The sequence below is a fragment of the Muntiacus reevesi genome, chromosome 2, assembly GCF_963930625.1.
Source record: "Muntiacus reevesi chromosome 2, mMunRee1.1, whole genome shotgun sequence".
NCBI lineage: Eukaryota > Metazoa > Chordata > Mammalia > Artiodactyla > Cervidae > Muntiacus > Muntiacus reevesi.
Genome location: NC_089250.1, coordinates 88,084,025 through 88,107,052, shown reverse-complemented (window position 1 = coordinate 88,107,052; position 23,028 = coordinate 88,084,025). Strand labels below are relative to the sequence as shown.

Genomic DNA, 23,028 nt, shown 5'->3' with positions numbered 1-23,028 from the left:
CTGTTTCTCCTGTCACTCTTCTAAGACAGGTGATACGCCCGCTCCTTGGAGGTAACTGCCAGGCTGTGGGTGATGGTGTGTGCACCAGTGTTAGCCCTGTTCTCAGGAGGGAATGAGGAGTCAGATCAGCTTTGCTCACTGCACTCTCTGTGGAGGTGATTTTTAAGGATGGTTTAGCACATGGAGAAGGCCAGAGGCTCAGTGGAACAGCTAAAAATCAGAAGTCAGTACAGGGGTCTCAATGAGGAATGTACCATCTTTTTCTTTCAGGTCAGAGCCTCTGCCTGGAAAGCGTGAGTGCCGTGTAGGGCAGTACGTGGTGGATCTGACGTCCTTTGAGCAGCTGGCGCTCCCGGTCTTGAGGAATGTGAGTGTGTCTTTCTGCTTCTGAAGCCGGGCTGTTCTTAGTACCTTGTGGGAATTGCTAGCCCTGGGAACAGTGGCTTTTGCTCTACAGAGATGTCAGTTTTGTGTTTTATAGCTTAAAAGTCTTTAAGTGATTGAGCTCATGTAATTTACTGTCACTCTGCACTACAAGTAAATTCCTTGTCACAGAAATTCAGTACATGTAAAAGACTTTATACTGGGTGGGCTTTGATGCTAATCTTCCACAGTCCCCAAAGATAAGTCTTTCCTCTGATCTTCCCCTTATTTATATCTTAACCCTATCTTCACACCACAACAAATAAATATTTAGGAAGGTAAAATGTCATTATATGAACATAATGGTAAGAACTTAATACATTACATCACTGTATTACCTGTTATTTTTTTTTTTAAAACAGCATTATTGAGGTATGGGTTTCCCAGGTGGCTCAGCAGTCCAGAATCTGCCTGCCAAAGCAAGAGACACAGGAGACACAGGTTCAGTCCCTGCGTCGGGAAGATCTCCTGAAGAAGGAAATGGCAACCCGCTCTAGTATTCTTGCCTGGAGAATCCCATGGACTGAGAAGCCTGGTGGGCTACAGTCCATAGGGGTCACAAAGAATTGGACGTGACTGAGCAACTGAGCACATTTTGAGATATAATTCACATACTGTACAATTCACCCATTTAAAATGTACAGTTCAGTTTTTTCTCATATACTTATGGGATTGTGCAATCAACTATCTTAGCCCAATTTTTGAACATTTTTGTCATCCCCAAAAGAAACCCCATTCCCATAAGCAATCTCTATTTCTATGTCTCTGCTGTTCTTTGAAACCACTGTCCTACTTTTTTTGTCTGCAGATTTGGCTATTCTGAATATTTTCTGAGAAGGAAATAATACAATATGTGGTCTTTTGTGACTAGCTTATTTTATTTTGCATAATAGTTACAGGGTTTATCCATATCACAGCGTATATCAGTACTTTGTTCCTTTTATGGCTATATAATATTGCATTGTATAGATATACCACAAATAATTTATCTATTCTTCAGCTAATGAGCATTTGGATATGCTTCTACTTTTGGCTATTACGAATGATGCTGCTCTGAACATTTATGGACAAGTTTTGGTGTAGATATCTGTTTTAGTTCTCTTGTGGAGAACTACCTACAAGTGGAAATGCTGGGTCATGAGGTAATAATTATATATATAACTTTTTGAGAAGACACTGGTGTTTTCCAAACCAGTGGTGCTGTTTTACATTCCCACCTGCAATGAATGAAGGTTTGATTTTCTCTATAGCCTTGCTAATTGCTGTCTTTTTCTAATTATGTACAATCTAGTAGGTGTGATGCAGTATCACACTGGTTTTGATATGCACTTCCCTGTTGATCTCTGATGTTGAGCATCTTTTCACGTACTTATTGGCCATTGGTATATTTTCTTTGGAGAAATGTCTTTTTCTTTGGCCCATTTTTTACTTGCTTCAGTTGTCTTTTTATTACTGAGTTGTAAGATTTCTGTGTGAGTTCTGGATACCAGTCTGTTTTCAGATAACTGATCAGCTGGTATACAGTTGACTCTTTGTATCTCTGCATTCCACGTCTGTGGTTGTGGAAGACAAATTGCTGTGCCATTTCATATGAGGGATTTGAGCATCCTTGGATTTGGTGTGTGTGGGAGGGCCCTGGAACTGGTCTCCCTTGGATACCAAGGGACGCCTGTATTTATCTACTCTGTAGTTGTCTTTACTTTCTAGATGTGATGACACAAATGTTTTTATTTTTGAAAAGTCTAGTTCATCTATTTTTCTTATGGTGTTTGTGCTTTTGGCATTTTACCAAAGAAGGCTTTGCCTGATGCCGTTTGATGGAGATTTATTTCCATGTGTTCTTCCAAGAATTTTATAGCTTTACTAATGCATTTAGGTCTGTGGTCTACTTTGAATTGGTTTTTGTGTATGGCGTAAGGTATGGATTAAAAGTGATTCTTTTGCATGTAAATATCCAGTTTTTCCAGAACTGTTTGTTGAAAAGACTCTTCTTTCTCCATTTAATTATATTGAAAGTCTTTTACAAATCAGTTCAATTCTGTTTTGAATTCTATTCAGTTTATCCTCATGTCAGTTCCATCTGTTCTTATATCAGAATGACAGTGTTTGATTACCGAAGCTGGGATGTTGACAGAGGTTGTGTTGAATCTGTAAATCAGTTTGGGGAGTATTGCCATCTTGGTGGTGGTAGTTTAGTCACTAAGCTGTGTCCGATTCTTGTGATCCCATGGACTGTAGCCTGCCAGGCTCCTCTGTCCGTAGGATTCTCCAGGCAAGAATACTGAGTGGATTGCCATTTCCTTCTCCAGGGGATCTTCCTGACCCAGGGTCTCCTGCACTGCAAGCAGGTTCTTTACCAACTGAGCTATGAGGGAAGCCCCATTGCCATCTTAACAATATTGAATCTTTTGATCCATGAACATGACTTATCTTTGTATTTACTTAGACTGTCTTTGATTTTGTTCAGTCAGATTGTTCTGAGGTTTCCAGCATACAAGTCTTATACTTCTTTTTTAAAAAGTTATACCTTTTTATAAAAGTTTCCCAATTTTATTTTTAGATTGTTCATTACTAATGTGTCCTGTAACCTAGGCAGACTAATATTTCTAACAGTTCTTTAGTGAATTTCTTAGAATTTTCTATTTACAAAATGATATCATTTGCAAATGGGGAAATTTTTATTTCTTCCTATTTGCTTTGGATTCCTTTTTATTTTTTCTTTCCTAATTGCCTCAGCCAGAAGCTCAATTCGGTGAGTTTGTGAAGAATTGGTATTAATTTTTCTTGAAATGTTTGCTGGAATTCACCAGTGAAGCCATGTGGGTCTAGGTTTTTATTCATGGGGAGCTTTCTAATTATGAATTCAATTTCTTTACTTGTTATATATCTGCTGGTTTTTTTTATTTCATGCTGAATTAGTTGTGGTAATTTGTGTCTGTTAGTAATTTATTTGTCCATGTCATTAGATAGTAAGTTACTTAATTTGGCATACAGTTGTTCATATATTCCCCTATAATCCTTTTTACTTTGCAAAATCTGTTATATTTTCCCTTCTTTCATGCATTTTAACTGTTTAAGTTGTCTCTTTTCGGACTTAATAACTAAAGGTTTGTCAATTTAGTCGATCTTTTCAAAGAACCAACTTTTGGCTTTGTAGATTGTATATTACTTGTTTTTTGCATTCATTCATCAAATATTTATCAAATCCTTGCTATATAGTCATGAACAAAACATGTTTTCTACTGTCTCAAAACTCTCATTCTAGTGGAAATGTAGATATTAAGCAAATAAATGGATAATTGTCATAAATGCTGCCAAGAAAAAAAAATGGGAGTGCTGTGAGAGAGACGAGAGGCGCTGACTTTAGATCTGCTGACCAGGAAAGAGCTCTGGGGTGGCAGCGTCTGGGTGAAATGGAAAGGTGAGAAGGGCACCACCGCTCCCAGGAGAGAATATTCGGGTGCTTCGTGGCGGTCTGGGGAGAGTGTTGTGGATGACAGGAGCAGAGATGCGGAGGCCTCGGAGCCCTGGGCAGGAGCAGGGGAAGGAGGAGGGCCGCTTGATAAACTCTGGCGGTCTCCACTGCACCAGCCGTGCAGTCCCGGTCCTCCCGAGGCCTCGGGCCTGCCGTGTGGCTTCCTGCAGTCCGTCCTCCTCCCCATCCTCCTGCACGCGGCTCAGCCTGCCCGCCACGTGCCAGCCTTCCGCCCTTGCCATTTGCCGTTTCTCATTCCTTGGCTTCTCTGCTCTTTCTTCTGTTGATACTCAGGGCTCAGCTGAAACAGACAGGCTTTGGTAAGTGCCCAAGGCTGCTGGAAATGCTGGGTGTGTCTGCGAAGGGCAGCGTCTGACTCTGGGCCTCGGGGTCTCACGCCTCATTCTGGCAGCGGCGGCTGCTCCTCCAGCCCGCCTGCCCCTTGGCCCTCTCTCGCCCTGCCTGCTCCTCTTTTTCCCGTAATTTCTTTTTCTTGAAGCTTTCTCTCATGCCCTCTGCTGGGGACTCTGGTGCCTGTTGTATTGTGTGGAAGCAGTCAGGAAACGTGGTATTTTTATCTCTAGTTATTTTCCCATCCGGTACATACCTCTCCACCTAAATGTTAGAGAAGCAAGTGGAATACTTCAAATAAAATTCCAGATGATGACTCTGGCTTTGAGTACTGGATCGATATAAGGAATTGATTTTTGCACACCTTGCTTAGAACAGACAATCCCGGGAGAGCAGTGTGTTACATATGGGCTTGATGTCTAGCTGCAGGATTATATAAGAAATTGTGTACTGACCGGAATAAGAGCTAGAATCGCTCTCCCCCTTTTTTTTTTTTTTAATTAAAAGAGGAAAAAAAAAAAAAAAGACTTTTCCAGTATTTAATAGTTTGATTACCAAACCCAGACTGTCACATTCTAGGTAGAAGAAATTCCAAGGCTGCAGGTCAAGGTCATCAGTTTCTTTTCTGAAGCAGAAATTTTTCTCCCATCTCATATATTTCATTGGAATGAAGAAAGGGAAAGGAATTAGTGTTTTGCCTTTATACTGAAAAAAAAAAAAGAAATTTTTAAAGTAACTGGGCAATAAAAATAGGAGATTAGAGAGAGACATATTTTATTATCGGCAGTTGGAATGACCAGTTCCAATTGGTCATTGGAAACTAAACTGAAAGTTTTAGAAAGCACATTTAGGCAGGTCAGAGCCTATTCTCTAAATTTTTTTATTGAAAAACAGTTGATTTACAGTGTTGTGTTAATTTCTGCTGTGTAGCAAAATGACTGTTACATACATAGATTCTTTTCTGTACTGCTTTCTATTATGGTTTGTCCCAGGATATTGAGTGTAGTTCTCTGTGCTGTAAATAGAACCTTGTTGTTTATCCAGTCTGCATACAGTGGTTCACATCTTCTAACCCCCAAGGGCTTCCCTGGTGGCTCAGTGGTAAAGAATCTGCCTGCAGTGCAGGAGATCCAGGTTCGATCCCTGGGCTGGAAAGATCCCCTGGAGAAGGGAATGGCTACTCACCTCAGTATTCTTGCCTGAAGAACTCCATGAGCAGAGGAGCTCGGTGGGCTACAGTCCATGGGGTCACAAAGAGTCAGACGCAACTGAGTGACTGACATTCACCCCAGACTCCCAGTCCATCCCTCCCCCCTCTTCTCCTTTGGCAACCACGAGTTTCTTCTTTGAATCTGTTTCTATTTCCTCGATAAGTTCTTTTGTGTTATATTCTATTTATTTTATTATTTGTTTGCTCATTTGGCTGTGCTGGGTCTTCATTGAGGCCCACAGGCTCCCCATTGCTTCACAAGGGCTTTCTCTGGTTGAGGTGCATGGGCTTCTCACTGCGGTGCTTCCTGCTGTTCAGAGCCCAGGCTGTAGAAGCGAGGGCTCCAGTAGCTGCAGCATGCGGGCTTAGGTGCACTGCGGCATGTGGGATCCCGGTTCCTGGACTGAGGGTTGAACCTGTGTCCCCTGCCTTGGCAGGTGGAGTCCCATCCTCTGGGCCACCAGGGAAGCCCCTGTGCCATACAAATTCCTTGTATAAGTGATATCATATGATACTTTTCTTTCTGTTTTTGACTTCACATAGTATGATAATCTCTAGTGGCACCCATATTGCTGCAGGTGGCATTGTTTCATTCTTTTTCATGGCTGACTAGTATTCCATTGCATGCATATGTGTGTGTGTGTGTGTGTGTGTGTGTGTGTGTGTGTGTGTGTGTGTCTGTATCTTCTTTACCCATTCTTCTGTCAATGGACTTTTTGATTATTTCCATGTCTTGGCTACTGTGAATGTGCTGCTATGAATGTAAGGGGTGCATGTATCCTTTTGAATTAGAGTTTTCTCTGGATATATGCCCAGGAGTAGAATTGCTGAATAGTATGGCAACTCTATTTTCAGTTTTCTGAGGAACCTCCATACTGTTTTTCATTGTGGCTGCACAAACTTGCATTCCCACCAACAGTAGAGTAGGGTTCCCTTTTTTCTCCATACCCTCTCCAGCAATTATTATTTGTAGATTTTTTTTAATGTTGGCTATTCTGACCAGTGTGAGGTTGTGCTTCATTGTAGTTTTAATTTGCATTGCTCTAATAATTAATGATGTTGAGCATCTTTTTTCTGTGCCTATTGGCCATCTTTATGTCTTCTCTGGAGAAATGTCTGTTTAAGTCTTCTGCCTGTTTTTTTGATTGGGTTGTTTGTTTTTTTGTTGTTATTGTATGAGTTGTTTTAATTAAGCCCTTGTCGGTTGCATCGTTTGCAGATATGTTCCTCTCATTTTGTAGGTTTTTTCATTTTGTTTATGGTTTTCTTTGCTGTGGAAAAGCTTGTAAGTTTGATTGGGTCCCATTTGTTTATTTTTGTTTTTATTTCTGCTGCCTTGGGATCTAAGAAAACATTGGTACAGTTTATGTTTGGCCTTTGTTGCCTTCTATGAGGTTATGGTGTCTTGTTTTTTATTTTTTAAATCTTTAAGCTGTTTTGAGTGAGAGGATATCTTCTAACTTCATTAATTTTCATGCAGCTGTCCTGCTTTCCCAGCACCACTTGCTGAAGAGTGTGTCTTTTTCTCATCCTCGGTTTCCCAATACATTCCTGCCTCCACTGTTGAAGATTAATTAACCCTAAGTGTGTAGGTTTATTTTTGGGCTGTCTAGTCTGTTCTGTTGATCCATATGTCTGTTTTTGTGCGAGTACCATGCTGGTTTTATTACCGTAGCTTTATAGTATTGTCTGAAGTCTGGGAGGGTTATGTCTCCAGACAGGTGAGAGTCTTTATACAGATAGACAGTTTCCACACATACAGTTGCCCGGGATGTATGAAAACACAAATTCTGACAATAAGTTAAGAAACATCTCTTTAAGTGCCTCCTCTGTATAAGAAATTTCACTATGGTTGAAAAATATCTTGAGTTTTTTTATTTTTAAATACTGTGAGAAACATAAATACTATTTTTTGATTAGGTCAGCAGGGCTGTTCTTGTGGGTTGGGAAATAAGAACGTATATGTGAGTTGAAAAACAGCTGCTTGAGGCCAGGCAGAGGCCTGGAGGGGGAGGCCAGCCTGCTGTGAGGTCTTGCTCAAGCTTCTCCTCAGGTGGTCACCATCATGGGCACACGGGAATGAAAGAGGGAGCGGCCTAGACATTCTCGACGCAGGAAGGCCCTTAGAAAGTCCCTCTTAGAGTTGACTATTGCTGGTTTTTCTTCATTCCATAGCTACCTCTTCCCTTATTTGACATCATTTACTATTTTATTGAGTATTAAGTTTCCATATTCTTAAGGTAGAAAATGTGTAAAAAGTATATAAGATAAGAAAATGTGGATAGCTCAGCCTTATCACTGAGTTAACCATTCTTAGCATATTTTCTGCCCTTTTTCTATACCTGTTTTTGTTTTTTGTTTTTTTAAATAGTCATCCAAAATTGGGGAAAACCCAAATATAGTTTTATTGGTGTGGGCTTTTTCATTTAATATTATTGAGTGACACAGGATGGGTCTCACATATAATCTTCAAAACTGTGATACTTTGGGATTTCCCTGGTAGTCCAGTGGTTAGGACTCAATGCTTTCCCTGTAGGGGGCAAGAGTTTGGTTGTGGTTGTGGAACTAAGATCCTATACGTCGTATGGCATGGCCATAAAGAAAAAATTAATACTTTATTGATTGTATAATATATTGGGGTATGGATTTTCATCTCTGATGTAACTATTACTCCCTCAGTGTCAAATATTGAGATTATTTATCCCTGTTGCAAGTAACTTTGCAAGACTTCCTCTTTGTACCTCAGTCTTTATCCAGACATGGTTGTTTCCCTGTAGGAACCTATGGGTGGAGTAATGTGGAATACTGGGTGGATGGCGTGGATTTCCAGGGTGTTGCGTGTTTGACACGTGTCATTTTGCACCCCCTGCTGTGGGCAGGCATGTTTGTTTTGCTGTACTTCTGCCAACACTGAGCATTGTACTTACTTTTGATAAATATGTTGCTTTGTTTGATTTGCATTTTTAAGGTACTAATGAGGTTAAATTTTTTTCAGTTGTTGGGTATTTTTAAACATCTAAGTTGTTCGTTCATTTCCCCATTTTTTTCCTTTTAGCTTAAAGGTAAATAAGGTAAGGTAAATAACTTTTTAAAAAATCTTATTGATCCTATTTCTCAGTTTGTCACTTTGGTGATTTCCTTTTTCTTTATTTCTTTTTTTAACATTGTAAAAGTCTGTCCCTATTCCAAGTTAATATAAAATTGTACCTATATGTTTCTTCTTTGTGCTTTTTTAAAAAAATCTTTAAAATCCATCTGGATTTATCTGGAATGTAGTATTCAGTGGGACTCTCAACTGATTTTCTTCCAAATACTTAGACGGTTTTTCAAAACCATCTGTTAATAAGTCATTTCTCATTAGTTTATTATGCTGAATTTATTTTATTAAAAAATACATGTGTGTATAATGCTTTAGGGCTGTCTGTTCTCTTCCATTCATCTGATGCTTGCATCAGTACTCTGGTAATTGCTTTTGTTGTTATTCTTTAAAACAATGCCTTAACCATTCTTTGCTCATTCTTCCAAATTGTGGTGATATTGGTGGTGATGGTAATGGTGGTGAACAGTGACCAAGTGCAGATTTTGCCCCAGGCACTAGCTCATTTCATCCTTCAAACAAATCTGTCAGTTTTCTGTTTTACAGATGAGAGGAAACAGGCATAGCATAGAAGGTTTGCCCAGTGACAAACGGCTTACAAGCAGCAGAACTGGCATAAGCTGAACTCTTACAAAGTCTTATATAGAGTGATTGAACTATACAAAACTATAGTTACTTTGATATACAGAACTTCCTAATCTTCCAGACAGTCTTCATTCTCCACAGCCAAAAACAGAGTATCATTCTTTTTCTAGTTCTTCTTTTCAAAAAAATGTTGTTAGGTTTTTCATAGATCTTTTTTATTTTCTGCTGCTGCTGTAATTAGGATTGACTTTCAGTTTCCTAATGATCAAGGCTGTTAGGATAATGCTGGCCTTTTGTGTAGTAGTCTACTTGTCAGCTACCCTGAATGCTGTGTTAGAATTTGATGCAATATAGGATTTAACATTTTGTTGGCATCTGGTATATCTCCTACTCACACAGAAAGACAGCAGTAGATTATAAGGTTTTGAAGAATAGGAGACATCTACTCAAAACCTTATTTTATAGGTTAAACAATCTCATTTTTTGTAAAGATCCACGGAAGGAATAATGAGTTACAACCAGAAAATCCACATGGTTTGAACATTTTCCTGTTTTTGTTCAAAATGTGGCTTTCGATGTTTATTTCTATTTGTGAGCAGGATCTGTTTTTGATTCTGAAATAAGAAACTGCTTCAAATCTTTGAAACATCGTTTGAAGGTGAGAGATCAACTCTCTACTGAAAGCTTCTTTTTTTAAAAATCAATTGACCTGGAAATGCTGCTTCTATTTCTGGCCACTGAACTTTAGAAAGAATTTAGAAAAATTAAGTTCTGGTCACTATATCCATTCTTGTAAGGCTGACAAGAGCCCAACACTGAGCGTTTCCTTCACTATTAGCAAGTGTGGCATTTGTGTCTTGGTTCCTCCTTACTTTCTGTTTCTGTATCTCATGATCTCACATATGTATTACAGAATCAGCGAGGGGAATTAAAAGCTATGTGGTACAAACGTGAAAAGTTAAAAATTGTCAGTAAATCATTCCTGCAGAGACTCAAGATAGAAGATGAACGGAACGTTTTGTGTGAGGTTGGCGACACAGTTCGCCCTGCAGGGTCGGGCATGGCAGCCCCTCCCCTCATCTGCAGGATCCGCCCGGCGGGTGGACGGGGTCTTCACTGCCCAGTGCTGGCCACGGTACTGCTCTGTGGAGTGACAGCCCCGCGGGCCACTGCCCGGGGCGCGTCATCTTCCTGCGTCCCCGCCCGAGAAGCGTGGGAGAGTCCCGTGCTCCGCAAGTGGGCCTGCAAAGGATGTCTAACTGGCCTTTCTCCCCCTTCCCACCTGCTCTGTCCTTCCTGCTGATCCTCATCCTGGGCTCTTCGGCCTGAAGCCCTGTGCTCCATCTGAAGGGAGCTCACATGCCAGGAGTGGATGGTCTTCTTGAATCTGATAGTGAGAAAGTGTGGATCTGAGTGTTTTCTTTTTGTGTATTGATTCTAACTTTTTAAAACTTTTTCGGGATATAATTTTACTCTTAGAGAAAATTATAAGAATGATGATAGTGCAGGACCCCCTGTGGACTTGTTATTTTAGAGTCACCTATTTTTAACTTTCTCCTTACTTTTTCCCTCTCCTCATGTGTGTATATAAATGTATAGATTTGGGGGGTCTGTTGAAAGTATGAACTCTAACCATTTGAGAGTATGTTGTAGTCATCAGAGTACTTTAGTCCTGTAGTATTTTTTCCTAAGAATAAGGATACGCTCTTACGTAATTGGCACAGTTAGCAACCTCAGTCAGTTTTGCAAGAGAAAATACTTTGATCTAATCTGCCATTCATATGCTGGTTTTGTCAGTTGACTTAACAGTGTTCTTTGTAACATTTCTTTTCCTTCAGTCTAGGGTTAGATATTACCTTTAGTTGTCATATCTTCATAACCTCCTTTAATCTGGAACATTTTCACAATCTTTTTTTTTTTTTTTTTATCTTTTGCAACTCTGACATTTTTGAAGAATACAGTTTTGTTTTAAAAGAATATTCCTCTTCTGGGGTTTTCTGATGTTTCCTCATGAATTAGATTCACCTGCAACGCTTCAGTACATGGTGACACATTCTTCTCAGTGTCTTATCTGGAGACCTGTGATGGCTGATGATGTTAACTTGGTCACCTTCTCAAGGTGTTATTGTCCAGTTTCTCCCCTGTACCTTTACTCTTTTTTTTCCTTTGAAGCTAATAGCCGTGAGTACAGAGCTACGTAGTGACCTTGCACAGCCTCTTCATCAACATTTCTCCCGGTTAACTTTTGTAATTAAAACAAAAGCTTACAGTCACTGTCTTTCTTGCTTCTACTTGCGCTTAGTCTCCGGTACTGCCGTGTAGACTCAGTGAGGTAGAACCAAGAAAGAACCTTTACTTTCCCAACAAATTTTTGGAGGTCTTGTGAGGTCAAACAAGACCAAAAAAAAAATAAAATAAAATAAAACAAAAGCTTTATTAGGTTATCTTAAGATAATAACTTGAGGTTTTAAAAGCAAATTAGCTACTACCTATTGAAATACTTTCTCTAGCAAGGTGAAACAAACATAAAATTACTGTATATTCAGAAACTGAACTATACAAACCCAGAATGGTTGCTTTCTCCTTGTCTAAGCTGTCCTCCTCTGTTTATATGCATTTACCTCATTAGTTAGCAAAATAGTCACCACCATTTCACTGTAGCAAAAATAATCAACTTTATCTCCTTCAGGAAATTTCTAATAGAAGGTTCATTATATTTGTGTGTTCAGTCATGTCTGACCCTCTGTGGCCCCATGGACTATAACCTGCCAGATTCTTCTGTCCATAGGATTTTCCAGGCACAGATATTGGAGTGGGTTGCCATTTCCTCCTCCAGGGATCTTCCTGATCCAGGGATCGAACTTCTGTCTCTTGCATCTCCTGCATTGGCAGGCAGATTCTTTACCACTAGCACCACATGGGAAGCCCCTAGTAGAAGATTATCAGGCATCAAAAATACCAAACTTTTACCAAAAGCTTAAATAATGATTAAAATTTTTTAGTAAGCAATTGAAATTTTTTTTAAAAAGTTACTGTGAACACTGTCAGCTGATAAGGAACATTTAGAAGTTAATACAGGCACACCTCACCTCGCTTTACTATACTTTGCATCTACTGCATTTTTTGCAAATTGAAGATTTCTCACAACCTTGTGTCTAACAAGTCTATTGATGCCATTTTCCTGCAGTATTTGCTCACTTCATGTCTCTGTATCACACATTGGTAATTCTCAATAATATTTCAAACTTTTTCATGATTATTATATTTGCTATGGTGGTCTGTGATTAGGGATCCTGATGTTGCTATCGTAATTGTTTTGGGTGCCACGAACCATGCAACATAAGATGGTGAACTTATTCAGTAAATGTTGGGTGTGTTCTGATTGCTCCACTGACCAGCCCGCCCCGTGTCGCTCGCCTCCTTATTGGGCCTCCCTAGTCCGTGAGACATAGCAACGTTGACGTTGAGCCAGTTAATAACCTTACAGTGGCCTCTCAGTGTTCAAGTGAAAGGAAGAGTTGCATGTCTGTCATTTTAAATCAAAACCTAGGAGTGACTAAGCTTAGTGAGGTGGTCGTGTTGAAAGCCGAGACGGCAGAAAGCTAGGCCTCCTGTGCCAGTTAGCCAGACTGTGAATGCAAAGGGAAAGTTCTTAAAGGAAATTAAAAGTGCTTTTCCAGTGATCACATAAATGATGAGAAAGCAAAACAGCTTTATTGTTGAAATGGCGAAAGTTGTAGCATTCTAGATAGAAGATAAAACCAGCCACAACATTCCTCTAAACCAAAGTGTAGTCCAGAGAAAAGACCGAACTAACTTCCAGTCTATGAAGGTGGGCCGAAAGAGGTGAGGAATCTACAGAAGAGAAATTTCAAGTTGGCAGAGGTTGGCTCATGAGGTTTAAGAAAAGAAGCCATCTTACAACATAAACATGCAAGAGGGAGGTGGGAGGGGGGATCGGGTTGGGGAATACATGTAACTCCATGGCTGATTCATGTCAATGTATGACAAAACCCACTGCAATGTTGTGAAGTGATTAGCCTCCAACTAATAAAAATAAATGGAAAAAAAAATCATGCAAGAGGAAGCAGCTAGTGCGGATGTAGGAGCTGCAGTAAGTTGTCCAGGAGATCTGGCTCAGACAGTTAATGAAGGTGACTGCGCTAAACAGCAGATCTTCAGTGTAGAGGAAACGGCCTTATACTGGAAGAAGATGGTATCTAGGACTTTCGTAGCTGGAGAGGAGAGGTCAGTGCCTGCCTTCAAAACTTCACGGGACAAACTGACTCTTGTTAGGGGTCAGTGCAGCTAGTAACTTGAAGTCAAAACCAGTGCTCATTTACCATTCTGGAGATCCTAGAACCCTTCAAAATTATGCTAACTTGACTCCTTTCCTGCTCTATACATGAACAACGAAGCCTGGATGACAGCACATCTATTCACAACAAAGTTAATGAGTATGTGAAGCCCGTTGCTGAGACCTACCACTCAGGAAAAAGATTCCTTTCAAAATATGACTGCTTATTGAGAATGCACGTGGTCACCCTAGAGCTCTGATGGAGATGCGGGAGGTTCATGCTGTTTTCATGCCTGTGGATGTCCATTCTGCAGCCCATGGATCAAGGAGTAATATCGATTTTCAAGTAATAAGTAATATATTTTGTGAGGCTATAGCTGCCATGGATAGTGATTCGCTTGAGGGATCTGGGCAAAGTCAACTGTAAACCTTCTAGAAAGGATCCACCATTCTAGATGCCATTAAGAGCATTCATGGGAAGAGGTCACAGACAGTGTCAGTAGGAACTTGAAAGAAGTTGATTCCAGTGCTCCTAAATGACTTTGAAGGGTTCAAGACATTAGTAGAAGTAACTGCATATGAGGTGAAAATAGCCAGAGAACTAGACTTAGAGCCTTGAAGATGTGACTAAATTGTTGCAATCTAAGGATAAAACTTTAAGGGATGAGGAGTTACTTCTGGGTGAGTGAAGAAAGTAGTTTCTTTTTAAAAAATGGTTTGTTTCTTTAAGCAGGGTTGCTTTTTAATTCATTTCTGGCTGCGCTGTCTTTGTTGCTGTGCATAGGCTCTCTCTAGTTGTGGAGAGTAGGGGTGCCCTCTGGTTGTGGTGCGTGGCCCCTCTTGTGGAGTGCGAGCTCAGCATGTGTGGTGTGCGGGCTCAGTTGCCCCGCAGCATGTGGAATCTTCCTGGACCAGGGACTGAACCCATGTCCCTTGCATTGGCAGGCGAATTCTTATCCATTGGACCACCTGGAAAATCTAAGAAAGTAGTTTCTGGACATCGGAATCTACTCCTGGTGAAGATGCTATGAAGATTGTTGACATGACAACAAAGATTTAGAATGTAACATAAACATAGTTTATAAAACAGCAGCAGGGTTTAAGAGGATTGACTCCAGTTTTGAAAGTTCTCTGGATAAAATAGTCTCAAATAGCACTGTACACTACAGAGAAATCATTCATGAAAGGAGGACTTGGTCAGTGTGACAAGCTTCATTGTTGTCTTAAGCAATTTCCACAGCCGCTTCAACCTTCAGCAACCGCTGTTGAGGTCAGTCAGCAGCCGTGAACACTGAGGCAGGATGATCCACCAGCAAAAAGATTATGACTTGTTGCAAGTTCAGATGATGGTTAGCATTTTTAGTAATAAAGTGTTTTTTTTATTAAAGTATATTGTTTGTTTAGACATAATGCATTTGCATGCCTAACGGACAACTGTATAGCACGAATATAACTTTCAGATGCAACAAGGTCAAAAAATTCACGTGACTCACTTTGGTATGATACTCGCTTTATTTTGGGAGGGGGAGGGTCCTATAAGTGAACTCTGCATCTCACCAAGGTAAGTCTGTGCATATTGGGCTACCTGGGCGTATCTTCTCTGCTGTGTGCAGAGGGCTCCTGGCAGAAGCCCCTTCACCTGCAGAGCACATCTGCCAACTAAAGTGGACCATTCTCCATACGTGATACAATGAGGTTGATACTACTGTTCAATATGTTATATTGAAAATAATATGATTAATCCAGGGGAAAAAAAAAAGAAGTTTTTGTGGCTGTGCCTCTGTGGGGACCCTAGAAACTAAAACACTCTTCTGTCTCATTGGTGAGAAAAGTGGTTTTTCATGGTGAGGAGACTTTCTCATGCTCAGTTTGTTCTTATTTCATGTTAAAACCGTGCAGGTAGAATCGCCTGCAGGGTGACACTGGGCCAGCCTCCCAGCCCCGTGCCTTGGGAGTGGGTAAGTCACTTAGTCCCTGGCTTTCTCCTTAATCATAAAACAGAGGTGTTGATACCTACTATGTGAAGTTATTAGGAATGAAGGCGATCTGCTTGTAAGGTGTGTTAGTCCCTGGCTGCTAGATGGTGCAGAGCATAGTAGGGATGGTTATGATTTTTTCCCTGAGAAGTCCTGTGAGGGGATGGGTGTGGTCCCTTGGGAAGATGTCACATCAACAGTCTGATCTGTGTTTGCTGGGAACGAGGGGCCAGAGCCGGCAGTAAATCCGTCACGGGACCCAGAAGCCTAGACATCTAGTCTGGTCCCAAGGCGCTGGGATCAGAGGACGAAGGGGTTCTTAAATCTGCCAGGGCCGACTGTCAGCCAGCAGACACTGTTTCAGCCCCAGGATGGTTCTTAACAACTTGGCAGATACCAAGGTGCGTCATGGCACTCTGTGTCAAGATGCTGGTGTGGGGGACCTGGGGAGGCCCGCAGGGACACCCAGGAGGAACCACCAGTCTCCTCCCACAGCATGTGTGGTTGGGGGCAGCTCTCGCCCAGCGTGCGCTCCGTGCTGAGGGGTGTGTCAGGTCGTCTAGACATCCTGGCCACCAGCCTGGGATTTTACTCCCCAGGGACATGCAGTCGACCCGCCACCAGACTGCCGAGAGATGCTGAGACTTTAAAGCTTGGAATAAACACACATAAAAGTCTGATTGGAGTCCTGCCTTTCATTTAATAAGATGGTCAAGGCATTGGGCTTGTTCAGCAGTGGCTGTGTTTTCGCCATTTGCCTCTCCCACTTCCCCAGCACTTGTGGCTCTTTGGGGGGCAGGCTCAGTTGTGCTGCCTGTGTTCTGGCCATGGCCCCCTGCTTCTCCCCTGTCACTTTTGAGACTTGCTGTCCCAGACAGGCAAGCTCAGGAAGCCAGTCTGTGTCTGATGTTTAAAAAAAAAAATGGCAACCTAATACCACCAGAAATAGGTATTATTTAAATGATCCAAAATAAGGCAGAGGCAATTTTAATTAGCTTTTTCTTGGTTCAGTATTTTGGTTGAATGAAATTGCTTATTTTATGTTTACATTTTCTTTGTATCCTTAGAACGGACGCCTAAGGATTAAACAAAGAACCAAAAGAATCACACTGTTTTCAGCTCCATGGCAAAGCTGGTTTAAAGCTACTTCATTGTTGCTCTAAATTGATTTAATCTTTCTGGAAAGCAAACTAGCTGAGTGTAACCAAAGCTAGAAAATTATTCATAACTTCTTTTGCCCCTGGCTGGTCAATTTTAGGACTCTCTCCCAAGGAAATTGCTTCTCCCTCAGAACCAACAGAGGGACTAAAACATGCTTTGCACAGAGAAGGTTTTCCTGCTCTTTGTGGCTGTGAGAATGTACAATCAGCAGAAATGTAAGCTGTGGAGAGGAGCGTGGGGCGTGACGTAAAGGACCGCAGTGATCCTGAGTTGCTCTGGGGTGGGGGAAGGGATGCCGGGAGAACAGCTGGTCCCTGGATGGCCTGCACAGTGCTTTTAACCACATGGCCATCCAGAGTCTTCTGCAGGATCCTCACCCCATACCCGTGTCTGGAGCCCACAGCCAGAAACAAGAAGCCAGGCCAGGGCCATCGTCCTGTACTCACTGTGTCTTCATCAGCTCAGACAGTCATTTACAATGATGGGAATGGGGTGAGTGCTCACTGGCTTATTTTTTGTTTCCTTTTAAAATGGAATTTATACAGAAAAAAAAAAAACAAAACACCAATTCTGAACGTAACAGTAGTTCTTTTATTAATAAAACTGGTGAATATATGTTCATTGTTATTTAGAAAAACAGACTGACTGATTATAGGCTTCTGAGTAGCTTAGCCTCTGATAACTGTCTCTCAACTGAGCAGGAATAACCCAACTTTTCATTAAAAATCCCAGACTTTTTGAGATTTCTATAGTTTCTGTATAAAGAAAGTCCCTAATTCTGGACAGAATGGAGATTTTTAAATGCAGCGTTTCCAGCTGGTAGAAAACAATGTCTGCAGGTGCGTCCAGGTATCCTTGTGCAGCAGTCTAACGAGGGGGGGTGAGTGCTGACGGGTGAACGCCGTAGGGTGGCTGGGAGCCCTGCGCCCTGTGTTGGACCTGTCCGCGTGTGTTCACACAGCCACATACGTGTGACCGCCTTGTGTACGTGCACCCACTAAACACACACACAGGGGAGCTGACACATTCTTCCGTGTTGTTTCTTTATCTGATCTGAATGCTTTCAGAACCGTGGTTCTGGTGTGCTGGACTTGAGTTCTGTCTGGGGTTTTGACAGCAGGCTCCAGGACAGCGTCTACAGGGGACAGTCTTTGGGGGCATCAGGAAGCGCCAGACACGCCTTAATCAGAGGCAGGTTGGTTGGGATGGCTCGCTGTTGGGAGCGTGTCTGTTTTTATGCTGGCACACAGGTGGCCAGTAGCTGTTTCTTTTCCTCCATAGTCAGGCATTCATTTCTGAAGCATCTGTTGACACAGTGACCTCCCCCACACCCTCCCTCCCTATGTTGCTCACCAGTGCAGGGCAGCATCGGCTATCAGCCCAGCCCGCACCGTTCACCTTCACAGAGAAGAAGAAGAAGACTCACACCTCGTCTGCGCCCCTGGGAGGGAGACAGGGTAGCCATGTGTGTATATAAACGCACGCAGATAAACTCAGCTGAGAGGTAAACATGAAGTGTATTAGAAACACCGAAGTTTGAGATTTAGAACCTCTTGGACGATTACAGTGGACCCCTTTCTGGTCTTTCTGTCAATAAAAGGAGTAGAAAAATACATGTACTGGATAGCACGCAGGAAAATGAAAAGAGGACCGCTTACAGAAAAGTTTGAAAACCAGGGCCCTGCGGCTTCCCTCCAGGCTCGTGTGTCTGTTCCCAAAGACGTCTCCCCTGTCTTCCTGGCCCCACACAGCGAGCAGCCTTTCAGTCACAATGTGTGAGCTCCGACGTTGACTCTCAGCTGTTGGACAGCATCCCACCCTCTGCAAACCATACAAGGCTCCAGAATCTGCCCCCAGCCCTGCCTGTCACAGGTCACCACGGCACCCCCCCTGCAGCCACACTGGAAGAGCTTTGGTGTTAGTATTAGAATTTGAGCAAAATCTAGCTTAACCCAGCCATTCATTTTGAGAATGTGTTGGTGTCAGTATTTAAGCAGTCTGAGAACTTATAGTGAAACATACTTGGTAAATCAGCTTTACATACCATTTTCAAAATAATCATTTATACAAAGATATAGAAATATACTTGTTACTCAGCACTTATCAAAAAGTGTTTATTGTATGTTCCATTGTGTCCCTGCTGTGGAAAAACTTTTCAAAGTCCTACCAGGTTTCTCTAGGAGGGCTTCCTAGAGAGGACATGTGTATTGGTTAGCTGTTGCTGGGTAACAAATTACTCCAAGATCTAGCAATATGAAACAACAAATGTTTATTATCTCATAGTTTCCCTGAGTCAGGAATCCAGAAATGGCTTTGCTGGGTGGTTCAGGCTCAGGGTCTCTTAGGAGGTCTGAGGGCCCTGAGGCTTCCAAGTTCACAGTGATGGTTGTGGGGAGGTCTCAGATCCTCCCTGGCTGTTGACATGTGGTCTCCTTATCTGTTGGGCCTTACCATCAGCTGCCTGTGTGTCCTCACAGCACGGCAGGCATCTTCCATGAGAACAGGTATGGGTGGATGGGTGGGTGGATGGATGGGTGGATGGGTGAGATTGGGACTGGGACAGAAGCCGTGATCTTTTTTCCTGATCTCAGAAATGGCATATCATCCCTTCGGTCATTCTTTGTCCATGTGTTGCAGGGCAGCATTGTACTGTGGGGGCGGGGGTCTGTAGAGGGTGCCAATCCTAGAAGCTGGGAATCTTGAGGGCTCTTGGAGGCTGGCTGCCACACCTGTTCCTAGAGGGGTCTTCAAGTATGTGACGTAGTGGCAGTGCATTGATGTAAAGTCATTAGAAGGGGAATCTGAGATTCAAGGGCACAACCTACTCACTTTTTCCCCTCTTAAACCAGGACTCCTTCTCTTTTAATTTTCACTTCTTTCCAGTGACCCTCTCAGCTCAGGTTGTGAAGTACACAAGCATCTGCCTGCAGCGGTTACATCCTCCCAGCAGACAGGGACCCATACAACCCCAAATCCAAAAAACAGAGGCCAGTGTTATTAACAAGGGCTCCCAGGCTTGCTGTCTCATTTCTTTCAGACCTGAGGCATGTGGATCCTTCTTGTTTCCTGGATGGATATAAATATAAAACTTGGTTGTTATTGGGACCGTTCTAGAAGAGGCTCAACTGCCAGGAAAACGGGGAGCTCGGGGAATTGAGTCTCCTGGGTGTTGGGGTCCCCGGGGGAGAGCTCCTGATTTCCTCTGCCGGTGGTTTGTTCTGGGTAGCTGGAGAGACCGCCTCCTGCCTCCTGCAGTGGGGCTGCCTGCCCTGCTCTGCCTGGCAGTGAGTGATGGGGGATGGGGATCCTGGGCCCTTTGCCTGGGGTGACTCCGGGTCCCAGTCAGTGTCTCTGTCACCCCCAGGCAGGTGCCAGTGGTCGCCCAGGACAGAGCGTTTGTGTCATCGACGAGGTGGGGAAGATGGAGCTCTTCAGTCAGCCGTTCATCCAGGCCGTCCGCCAGGCGCTGTCCACGCCAGGGACTGTGGTCCTCGGCACCATCCCCGTACCCAAAGGAAAACCACTGGCCCTCGTGGAAGAGATCAGATCCCGAAAGGACGTGAAGGTGTTGAGTGTGAGTACCCCGCGGGTGTGGAGCAGGTGCCCTGAAACAGCCTGTGGCGCCGAAGCACACCCGTGGCTTCAGGTCCCCGTAGCTTTTCCTCTTAGGCTGGAATATAGGCGCGTCTCGCTTCCTGGGAGGTTATGGAGCTGAAATTATACCACTGCTTGGTGACAAAGCAGTCTTGCCTCTGGGACCGCGGAGGGGCCGGCTCCTCCCGCCGCGCTCTCCTGCCCCCGCCAAGTCCGGGCCTCGCCGGAGTCAGAAGCGCGCGGCTGCGGTGCCCTGCGCTGAGTGCCTAGTCCCGGGTGATGAGCTTACAGAGGCAGGCAGTGCTGTCTCACTTTAAAGGTTTCTCTTTGAAACTGACCCCCTCCTGCTTGTGAGGGGAAGGAGCTGTGGCTGCAGGTTGAGGCACAGATTTCAGATGCCGTGGAGCAGTATTGCTTGGAGAGCTCCCGCCAGGGTGAAAACGTGCTGCCCGCACCAGGCGGGGCCGGGCCATGTGTGACTGTCCACATTTGAATTAAATGACACGAAATTAAGTTAGAAAACTCTTCCTCCGTCACGCTGGCCACTTGTCAGGTGAGACGCTCTGCCTGGAAGTGCGACGCTGGCTCTGGGCAGGCCCAGGAACCTGTCTTCCCTAGCTCCCGGGAGCTCAGGCCCTGCAGTGGGAGGAGCCGTGGGGTGGAGCTGGTGAAGGGCAGGTAGGTCAGGGGCAGTGGCTGAGCCGGTTTGCAGCGCTGATGGGGCTGCGGGGTTTTGCCCACATACGCGCTTTTCTCCCGTCATCCCTCTGCGTCCTTCTCGGATACTGTCCTCCGGGTGGCACCTTAGTGTCTGCGTCAGTGACAGCCACACCCTCCCCCCACCAAGTGAACCAGTGCAGAGTAACCGTGTCACCAGGGTCAGCTGCCCTCGGTGGGGCATCCACATGTTATCTCCGTAGCGTCCAGGGCACTTCTGGGCAGTTGGCAGCCATTAAGGTTAGAGCAGCCAGGGCTCGAGCAGTGTGTCTGTAAGTTGCTTCGTTCATTTATTCTCTCACTTACTTGATAAGTGAAAGATTGAGCATCTCTGTGCATGGATTGAGCATCTCCTGTGTGCTTGGCCTCGTGCTAGGTCTTGGTGATGAACAAGACACAAGTCCTTATCCTCATGGAGCTGAAATTCTAATGGAGGGGCTGGATAACAGAAGTGTGAGCAGGCAATTACGCGGTTTCAGTTGTGGCTAAATGCAAAGAAGGTGAACCCAGGCACTGTGTTCTTTGGGGACAGGCAGTAGTGATCAGGGGAGGCCTGGGAGCCACACAGGGTCACTTCCTCAAAGGGCATGACCATGTCTTCAGAGTTTTATGTTACCTTCTCTATCTCTTGCATAGCATGGCCTCCACATTAGAGTTTTTGGTTGTGATCATAGAGTTTCTGTGGCAACAGAGTCAGTGAATAATAAAAGATCCTGAAAGACAATTAGTCTTCAGGTCAGATAGCTTCCAAGCTGGGGGCCTGCATAGCCGCTGATGCTAAGCTCCAGGGATTGGGTGTCTCTGCACACTACTCTAATAGCCCTGCAGTGGGCTTGGGGGTTGACTGTTAAATCAGAAACAAGTGCTGTATCTTAAGACAGTACCACAGATTTTCCTCTCTAAGCTAGGAAATTATTCTCTAGGCAAGGTAATCATTGATCTTAATGATGTATAAATAAAGCGATTAGCTTTTGGTTAATTATGCAAGAGACCCCGTTATTCTTGTCTTTCCTGCATTCCTTTGGGGCTCCTGTGAACTTTCTGCATATATTTTATAAATGAAGACGCTCACTCATCTGCAGATTTAGGAGTTGGATTAGATATTTCTTTGATCCTTTCTCTTTCTAACAAGCAGCAGAGTTACCTGAATTTATTTTTGAGAGCATCCTTTGCATCAAACACTTAGTCCATGGTACAAGCACATGTGAGGAGTGTACCCTTCCCTCCAGAAAAATGGACCATGGGACAGTCAAAATCTGGAGATGAGAACAGAGATTAGTGTGAACAGAAGGAGTGGAGGGAGGTTTCCAGAAGGAAGGGGTTCTTGGGTGGATTTTTGAAGAGGAAAGAAGACAGGAAGGGAGAATATTCCAAATAAGGAAATAATTTATGTATAACATGGAGGGCAGCTTCCCTGCGCTGATAAGAGGATGTGGAGATGGGACTGAAGTCATGATGTTGGGGAGGTGTTCACAGTAACTCAGGGCTGCTCACAGTATCTAGACTGTTTGTCACAGGGTTAGGTAAACAGAGCCTCACTTACCAGAAATACAGCTGAGGGCACTTTCAGTTTGAGAGAAAGTGTTCCTCCTCCTGAGCACAGCTGACAGCCTTGGACATTGTACATAAAACAGACCTAAGAAGACCTGAATGGTGGCTGGAAGAAGGCACGCAGACTAGGGACCTCAGGACCCTGGGAACAGCACGGAAGACACAAGTGGAAGTCACTTGTCATGCTGAGAACCAGGAAAATCAGCCTGAGTGAGAAAGAAAAGTAGCCTACGTGCCAACAGAAGGATGACATAGATGTTGGGATTATAGGGTAGAGATTTTTCAAACAAGCATCATAAAAATGTGTCAGCGATCAATTACAAACCCACTCGAAACAAATAAAAAATAGAAAGTCTCAAGCCAAGACATCAAAAGTTACAGGAAAGATATGGAAGCTATCAGGAAGACTCAGATGACAATTTTAGGATGTAAAATGCAATAACTGAATGAGAAAGCCCGTGGGTGGACCCAGTCAGCTGAGTGGAGTTGACAGGGTCAGTGAATGCGAGCGGTGGAACAGCAGAGGTTGCCCAGGAAAGAGCAGTCTAAAAACGTTAAAAAGCCAGAGCCACAGGGAAGCTGTGAGACTCA

General features: G+C 43.5%; 1 protein-coding gene across 3 annotated transcripts in view; it reads left to right on the top strand.

Annotated features, from left to right (window-relative positions):
• The window catches only part of NTPCR (nucleoside-triphosphatase, cancer-related), a 35,881-nt gene that overhangs the window by 6,317 nt on the left and 6,536 nt on the right, over positions 1 to 23,028 (top strand). For 2 of the 3 annotated variants that reach the window (XM_065919842.1, XM_065919841.1), the window contains 2 exons: positions 271 to 367; positions 19,940 to 20,149. In XM_065919842.1, the coding sequence (XP_065775914.1) occupies positions 271 to 367; positions 19,940 to 20,149 (307 nt within the window). The remainder of the gene's footprint in view (positions 1 to 270; positions 368 to 19,939; positions 20,150 to 23,028) is intronic. The other variant, XM_065919843.1, reaches the window with a different exon arrangement.